The sequence below is a fragment of the Galeopterus variegatus genome, unplaced genomic scaffold (assembly GCF_000696425.1).
Source record: "Galeopterus variegatus unplaced genomic scaffold, G_variegatus-3.0.2 Scaffold219, whole genome shotgun sequence".
Classification (NCBI taxonomy): Eukaryota; Metazoa; Chordata; class Mammalia; order Dermoptera; family Cynocephalidae; genus Galeopterus; species Galeopterus variegatus.
The window spans coordinates 842,477-851,632 of record NW_007726330.1 but is presented as its reverse complement, the minus strand read 5'-3'; the positions used below and the strand labels follow the sequence as shown (position 1 = coordinate 851,632).

The 9,156-nt window shown below is 38.7% G+C and overlaps 1 protein-coding gene across 2 annotated transcripts in view; it reads left to right on the top strand.

Annotated features, from left to right (window-relative positions):
• The first annotated feature begins 133 nt into the window (after nt 1-133).
• The window catches only part of ACOX1 (acyl-CoA oxidase 1, palmitoyl), an 18,404-nt gene continuing 9,381 nt past the window's right edge, over nt 134-9,156 (top strand). Inside the window, exons 1-2 of one of the 2 annotated variants that reach the window (XM_008566099.1) lie at nt 409-548; nt 6,976-7,136. In XM_008566099.1, the coding sequence (XP_008564321.1) occupies nt 484-548; nt 6,976-7,136 (226 nt within the window). In that variant the 5' untranslated portion in view covers nt 409-483. Of the gene's footprint in view, nt 549-6,975; nt 7,137-9,156 lie in introns of both variants that reach the window. The other variant, XM_008566098.1, reaches the window with a different exon arrangement.

The window sequence follows — 9,156 nt, the reverse complement described above, 5'->3', positions numbered from 1 at the left end:
AAGTAAAACCTAAAAATAAAGCAAAAACAAAAAAAATCACCCATACTCTAAAAAAAAAAAAATCTAACCAATCAAACCAGCAAATAATACCAACAAAACCAAAAATAAACAAAAGGGGTTTTTAGTCTAAAACAGATAGAATTTACTTCCTGAATTAAGTGTAGAATTTTAAAAGGAATTCTGGCCCTGAAATGGAGAAGGGATACCACTAGGTTCTGCAGTTGGCTTATTAGGTAGTTAAATGGTAAATTTTACGTTTAACTTCGTAAGAACGGGGTTTAAATTTTCCTAACCTTCATCCTGAGGGCCAAGGTTGTTTGGCAAGAATGGATGGTAGAATGCAGTTTCTAGAGTAAGGCTGAGATCCTTTTCTTTTCTCTCCTATAGACTACATTTGGTCAATTTTGTGGAACCTGTGGGCCTCAATTACTCCATGTTTATTCCTACCTTGTTGAATCAGGGCACCACTGCTCAGCAAGAGAAATGGCTGCTTTCATCCAAAGGACTCCAGATAATTGGCACCTATGCCCAGACGGAAATGGGCCACGGTTAGTCCACATCTGAGGGTCCGTGGGTAACCCACCTCAGGACTTCAGTTAACAGTGACCATTGGCATTTGATTTTTTTTCTGCTGCTGCGTATTTGGGATTTTATTTTTAAATTATTAAATCAAAATTCAGCTTCTTGTCTTCTGGGGGCATTTCCCTGTAAACTGGTCCAGGGCTCTGGCCTGTAAACATCATTCAGTGTTATTACTTAAAGCCTTTTATCATTGCTACATATACCCCTTTTTAATGGCTGCTGAGCAGTTAGGAAAGATGGGGATTAAAGTACAACAAAGCCCCCATTATGTTGGTCTAATTATTAAAGACTTTGTTGGAAATTCTTCAGAGGTTCAGTGCCTCAGCAATATCTGAAAGATGCCTCTCTGCTTTAATGAAGTTAAGGTGTGGGTTTTAGGGGGCAGAGGGTGATGGCAGCTGCATGTCATACTCTTTCATTGTCTACTAGCAGGACTGTAAGGCAGTTTGGAAAAAATCCCATGATGCTGTTCATCTGACTCCAGCAGTCTTTTCATACATTCTTCCCATACATGTCTGTGGACACTCTTCATTGCCAATAGTTCTTGGTAAAGGAGTTCGTGAATATCTGGTGACTTTCAAAAAGTTTTGCTTTTGGTCTTACTGTGAAATAAGTGTGTTTTTGTGGACAAAGCCATTGGCAGGTTTGAGTGTTTTGAATTTGAGCTGCCCAGCCTTATATCTAATTATCAAGGTGGAGGCAGTAAATAAAGGGAAAGAGAAGGGATGCAGGAATCATGAAAATTTCATTTTGTATTTGGTTTGCTGCATTTTCACTTGTGAATTGGTTTAAGGAGAATGTTCTTTATCATCTCCATGGGAACTGTAGATTCTGGTCATGGTCTGACATTACAGAGACCTCACTAAATAAACACTCAAGACTAGCTTCAGGATGGCCAATACTGAGATTACAAGCCTGAGGAAAGGTTTCCTAAGGGAAGAAAGATAACATTTTTTATGCATATTGTTCTTTGTTGACTGCTTTTCCGTGGAAGTCAATCCATTTGTAGGTCAATTTGTGTCATGTGACAGCATTGCCTTACATACATAAAAAGTCCTTCAATGTCAAGGAGGTTGGCAAAAGAGCAGCTTGTTCAGAATGAAATCTAATTATTTAAATTCTGAAACTTTTGGAAATTGGCGAACAATGATTATCTAAAATGTTCTCACAGAATTGGCTGTAGCCAGCTTGAGACTTTTTCTCTTCTTTTCGGTGGCTGGCTGGTGTGGGGATCTGAACCTGTGGCCTTGGTGTTACGAGGGTGTTCTCTAACCAACTGAGCTAACTGGCTAGCTCCAAGTTTGAGACTCTTTCATGTCTAGGTAGCCCCTGAGAAATGAAGAGACTCTTGTTCAGGCTCATTCCATGTTCCTTCAGAATCTTAAATTTCAATCACCTGCACAAAGTGTCGGTCATCAGTCTTATCTTTTCCCTTGTCTAAAGACGTGAAGAAATCCCAGCACACACCTGCTCTGTGGTTCTGTGAGTCTTCAAGGCAGAGGCCTGAGCTGAGGAGGGCTTCCCTCCCCAGGGTTCTGGGGTTGAAGGAACAGCCTGTGGAACTCGGTCCAGCGTTATTATCCTGACCACACATTTCTTGAGGTCACAAAGCAGGTATTATGTTTGCTCTTCACACATATTTGATCATTTTAAGATGTGGCCACTTCATAGGGATTCTTCTTGCCTTGTTTTCTATTATTAAGTATTTAGGAATATAGAGTTTATACAATACATAGCTGTTGTCCTTGAAGATGGTATAGTATCCTCGCACATTCCCATCATTAATTCTTAAATATGAAATAAAGCACCTTTCCTCCTTTGAAACTTGAAGACAGGCAGTAAGCTTGATTTTGTAAATCATTGTCTTTCTCTCCCTGCATCTTCCCCACCCTCTTTCCCCATGCGAGCTAGTCTCCTCTTTTCCCAAGTGATTCTCTTCCTTGTCAGGGGACTTCCCATGAAACATGTTTCGTGGACTTCCCATGAAACTTGTTCCGCCGGGCATTTGGACTGTCCTAATTTCTCTACTATTATTGATGATAATATAAACTTCTATAAACCTCTTTATGAAAACTATTCTTTGGGGCTATATCTTTGGAATATCTTTCTCAGAAATGAATTACTACATTGAAGGGAATGAACATTTCATAGTTTTTGTTGCACAGTTTGAGACTTCCTGAAACAGAACAAGTTTACAATATATTTAGCAACTTCTCTACCTGTATCTCCATAGCCCCGTCAACATGGTCACTTTATTTTTGCTACTTTAACGTATATCTAAGAGTTAAAGTTTTAATTTTCCATTGCTAGTGAAGCTGGATGTTGTTATATGTCTTGATTTAAAGTTTACATTTCTTATGTAATTTGAGTGCTGATTAAATAGGATCTTCATATTGATCTTATGTGATAATATTTTATGTTTAATATTTTTTCCATTACCTTCTGTTTTATTAAATGTTTTGGCCTTGTGTATTCAATGCATCCTTCCCTGAGTTGGCATAAATTTTCTCTCACCAATAATTATCTTCTGTTTTCTTACAATATTTTTGTTTGATTTATGTTTAATGCTTTAATTTGCATATGGAGTGAGAATGAATCCCAAATGATTTTCTAGATTTTTAATGATTATTAACCACTGGTTCTTTTCCTATTGTTACATTCTTTCTGTTTTGTCTTAGAGTTTTATAATAGTTTAAATTTATTTCTGGAACCTTAAATGTATTACCTCAATATGTTTGTTTCTTTGTTTTTCTTCTAAATATCATAAATTTTGGCTCAATTTTGCTTTGTAAAATATTTTAATATCTGATAAGATAAGCCTATTGTCACATTTCAAGATACATGTATTTATATCATATGTATTTGGTATTCTTGCCTACTTATTCTTATAGATAAATTCTGATCTCAGTTTGTCAAGTTCTAAAAAATATCCTACAGGAATTTTAAGTCTGCCTTGTATTTTCCTGGGAAGTGTTACCTTTATTTAGTCCTCTCAGCCAAGAATTACCTCTTTCTTTCCTGTTATTCATATCTTCTTTTATTCATGCTGTTAGGTACTTATATTTTTTCTTTTCTTTTTTTTTTTTTCCTTTTTGTCTTTTTTACTGACCGGTAACGGGATCGCAACCCTCGGTGTCGCGCCTGTACCAGGGACTGGCAACGGGATCGCAACCCTCGGTGCTGCGCCCGCGCGCTCAGCCAGTGAGCGGGAACCGGTCTCCACATGGGATCCGAACCCTCGGCTGGGGAGCCGCCGCGCTCCGAAGCGGCACACTCTCCAGTGTGCCACCGGGCCGGCCCAGTACTTATATTTTTTCTTAAATAAATCTTTAATATCCTGAGCTAAGTTACTTAACAAATTTTAAATATTTTGTTACTTTTATAAATTATATTTCTCTTTACTGAGCTTTCTGTTTGAATGATCCTAATAGATCAGAATGCAGTGGATTCCCTCACCCACCCAACCCCTTAATAGCCTGCAGCTTATTTCATTTATTTGCTGGTACTTAGTCATTGCTGTTGATTTCCTAGGATTATAATCATGCTTTCCACAGAGCTATTTTTATTTTTTCCTTTCTCATATATTATTAATATAATCATTTTTCCTCAGTATTTGATTGCCAGCCTTTCCAGGCTTGTATCATGTGGAAGGAGAGACTGGGGAGGCCTTTTGATGTTATGATTGTAAAAGAACTGACTCTAGTGCTTCACCAAGTATAATGTTGGTGCTTTGTAATTTTATAATAAATTATTTGAAAAATAATACATAATGTTTATCATGCATAACCAACTTTTTACAACAAATACTTAGTTAAGTCAAAAAACTATCCAGATCACTTTCTCCTTGTAACATTTTAAAATTCCATCCACTTCTGAATAATCCATGTATTAGTCACAAGAGACATTTTTCTCCTGAAAACATTCTTTAGTCTCAAAACAGTTTCTGATTGTGGTGGTTTTACGCCGTGCCCCCTACAGTTGTTTTTTTGTTTTTTTGTGGGGTTTTTTTTGCCAGCTGGCTGGCTGGTACAGGATCGAACCCTTGACCTTGGTGTTGTCAGCACCACGCTCTCCCAAGTGAGCTAACTGGCAAGTCTTTCTAAGTGTATTTTGTGGTAATCCTTAGCACGTGTTATTACTCCATGATAAACCACGCAGATACTTCCGTGAGTCTGATGGAGTGCTCTGTAGTGGCCTTTCCTTCACCAGGAGTTGCTCTGATTTCTAGTAATGCAAAATAGCCTTCTATGAAAGTGCTAAAAAATGGCTGGTCTCAGGTTTCATTACTAGCTCAAAAGAGTTTTCTCTTTTCAGGTCCTAGGTGTACATCGATTTTTCTTCTAGACACTCATTTTAAAAACTGGGGACACTTGACATTTCTCTTTGTGAGTGAAAGGCACTCCTTGTTTCGCCATTATCTTTTTTACCTGAACAAAGCCCTTAACCCATCTCAGCCTTAATTTCTTCTCTGTAAAATGAGGGATTCAGTCACACATTCTTTGATTTTTATGTGACTGGTTAACTGAAAGCACAGACACTTGATTGGAAGAAGTCCTTGATCAGCCCATGCCTGAGCAGTGTGCCCTGGTTATTTTCCTCCTTACCTTATATGGAACAAACAGATATTTAAAAACCAAAATGTTGGGCCAGCCTGGTGGCGCACTGGAGAGTGCGCCTCCTGGGAGTGCGGCGGCGCTCCCGCCGAGGGTTCGGATACCATGTGGAGACCGGTTCCCGCTCACTGGTTGAGCGCAGTGCGGGCGTGACACTGAGGGTTGCAATCCCATTGCCGGTCAGTAAAAAAGACAAAAAGGAAAAAATAAAAAATAAAAACCAAAGGGCCGGCCCGGTGGCGCACTGGATAGTGCGCCGCTTGGGAAGTGCGGTGGCGCTCCCGCCCGAGGGTTCGGATCCCACATACAGACCGGTTCCCACTCTCACTGGCTGAGCGAGGCACGGGAGCGACGCCGAGGGTTGCAATCCCGTTGCCGGTCCCCGGTCCGGTACGGGGGCAACACTGAGGGTTGCGATCCGTTGCCGGACACGGAAAAAATAAATAAAGAAATAAATAAATAAAATAAAAACCAAAATGTTGTTTAGGCTCATTTCTAAGATAATTAAATAGAATATTAAGAGCAATATAGAGTTGATTAATTTGGAGCTAGAAGTCAAACACAATGCCAGTTATGTGGAGAAATACAATGACATATAGGATTTTCTATCCTTAGAAATAAACTCCCACAGGGCTGGCTGGTTAGCTCAGTTGGTTAGAGTGCCACGCAGGTAACACCAAGGTCAAGGGTTTGGATCCCCATGCTGGCCAACTGCCACCCCCTCCCACCCCCCGAAAAAAAAAAAATTCATGCAGAAGTCTGAAGTTACCTGCAGATTTTAAGTGGAAAAGAATGACCCCACAAAGCAGGTTTAAAATGACTAAAATCAAGATGTTTATTATTAGTGGTAATTCCTGTATAATTGAAATGGAGAGCTTGTTATGCATGAGTCTGTAACTTGTAATTGTTATGATCTTCACTAGAAATTGCATGTCTTTTTTTATTTCTGAAATAAGTTATTGGGATGAAGAGCACTGTCGGTTTTTGTTAAATTGTTTCAGTAGAGCATGGCTGAATATCTGATGTAATCAATCTGAATGAAATGATCAGAGTTATGTAAGGAATGTGGATTGATGTTAGATGTTTAGTGGAAAACAGAAAATTTTTTTTGTTGAAATTTTTATTGAAATTGTACCTAGAAAACACTTTAGTCTGGGGGATCATATTGTCACTCAGAGAACCGTGTTCTCCTGTCTCCCCTTCTTGTCAGAATGAATCGTTGTACCACTTAAATTCTCCATTCTATACAACCTTTTCAGGGCCGGCCCGTGGCTCACTCGGGAGAGTGCGGTGCTGATAACACCAAGGCCATGGGTTCCGATCCCTATATAGGGATGCCGGGTTAGCTCACTTGGGAGAGTGTGGTGCTGACAACACCAAGTCAAGGGTTAAGACCCCCTAATCGGTCAGCTTTAAAAAATACACACAACACACACACACACACACACACACACACACACACCCTTTTCAAATTTTTTATTTCCTTTAATTGCTAGGCTGGAATCCTTTGCCTTGTACATGTGGTTTTGTGTACCTAGGTTTGGAATCAGTAGCCAATCCTTGCCATATTCCTTACCAACTTAAGAAAAATGGAAATTGCCAAGGGTTGTAAAGTATACACAGGAAGACATGGTGCTCCCAACCATGATAAAGTGAATGCAACTAATTTATACTTACAGAAGGTTTTGTTTTCTCCTTCCTTGCTCTCTTTTCAAATTACTGATTCTCTCACACCTGATGACTCTTCTCTCAAATGCCTGTCCTTGGTATTTCTTCAAAGCTTTGTGCACCGAGGGCGGCCTGAGCCTCTGGACCTTCACTTGGGCATGTTCCTGCCCACCTTGCTTCACCAGGCAACCACAGAGCAACAGGAGCGCTTCTTCGTGCCCGCCTGGAACTTGGAGATCATTGGCACTTATGCCCAGACAGAGATGGGTCATGGTACGGTGTATTCAGTCTACCTTCTGGGTTGGGCGGGCCCCTATGAGCTTAACATGCACGGAGTGCCTGCCATGTGCTAATGATGGCATGTCTTGTACTATGATCTGTTTAAATGACCTCTTTCTTCAGAGTCCAGGTTTTGGCGTGGACATTGCTTTGGTCAGTGGAAATTAAAATTATGTTATCATAGTGATTTGCTGATTGATTTTTTTCACGGTTCCCATTTAGAAAGTCAAGAATTACAAGCCAGGCTTTATTTACCAAGTTGTTTTTCAAGTTCACAGAGATTGCATAGAATCTGTGTGCATATAGAATCTGAATTCATCCTTTTTCCTTTGTTACTATTTGATTACCTTTACAACTGATACTTTAATGAACTTTTACAAATTCCAGAAGAAATACAGATTAGTAGTGTGTGTGCTTTTTGACTTGCTGAAGGGAAATGAGTAGCTTATTATAACCAAGATGTGCAACATTTTGTGCCTTGAAGTTATTCGCACCTTGATTCAGTAAATCCAGCAAAGTTCTGAAGGTGGCTTGGCCAGAGGTTAGAAGAATAAGATATGCCATACTTTCAGGCAGTCGGTTTCAAACTCTCTATTTACCACCTTTTTTCCTTTCCATCCCTCTACCTACTTTTCTTCATGAACCTAGGTGGTTAGCTCTTCTCTTACCATCTGTTCTGAATTGGTGTCTGCATTTGCCATTCATTTGCTTCTGGCTTCTTTTTTTCTGCTCTCAGGTTTCAGAAAACTTGGTCTAGTATATATTTGCCACTTGTTCCTTGTTTCTGTATGACTGCTTCTTCTTATTCGGTGCTGAGTAGTAGTTTACAGGATTTTCACAAGACTCAAAGTGGAATCCTGTTTGGTTCAATTGTGCTTTTGAAAATGTTTTGTCCTTATCTGTTCTGTTTAATATGTTATCCTTTTTTTCTGTAAAACCTTACTCTTTGGTGAAAGGAGTCTAAGTATCTGGTTTCTTGATTCTTACTTGGGAAGGTTGTGGATTGCACATAAATTGCTCATCTCTGTTATTCAGCTTGGAAGTTCCTAAATGTTTCAAAGTGTAAGTGTTTAATGAAGTCTAGCATTATCAAAGCAGTTTGGTAAAAGGTTCCAGCATTTGCTTCAGTGTAGTATTGTTATAGAGAGTGCCACCTAGAATGTTTTTCTATAACTTTTTTCAAAGAGTTTTGGCATTTTTGTATTAGGATTTAAAAAGTACCCGTACGTGTCCAATAAGCATATGAAACCAGGAACTCTCCTTCGTCATACTAATGAACCAGCTAGGACTAAGTTAAGGCCTGACACTGGAAACCCATAGGGTGAATTCAAACCTTATTACTGGACCTTTAGGAACTTTAAAAAGTTACTGTTCCAGGTCTTTTTGTCCATAATGATTATAGCTTTCTAAGCTCTTATTTTCCATTCTAGCAGTCATTCTGAAATGAATTCTCAATATACAAGAACGTTAGCTGAAATCTCTTCCTATCACGTTATCTTATTCTCAGTAGTGCAAAATTCCAGAATGTTGAATTGATGTGGTAAACATAATACATATGAGTTGAAATTGGCATATTTGCAACTTAGAAATGGGTTTAAAAGGACAGTTAACTTCCCTGTTAAATTCGTATATTATGATCTTATAAAAATATGATTCTAAGCTGCCTTTATATTTTGTTTTGGTTGATTTAAATAAATGCTACAAGTCCACTAAATCAAATATGGAAATGGAACATGCATGAAATTTATATTTTCAGCCTAGCGGGAAACTATCTGATAGTATAGAAAATTTTAAGTATGAGGGTACTGCAAAAAGTTCATGGAAAAATAGAAATTTTTTTTTGGTGGCTACCCGATACAGGGATCTGAACCCTGACCTTGGTGTTGTCAGCACCATGCTCTAACCAAGGAAGCTAAGTAGGCAGCCCAAAAAACAAAGTTAAAAAATAATATGAATCTTTCCATGAACTTTTTTTTTTTTTTTTTTTTTTTTTTTTTTTTTTTTTTTTTTTTTT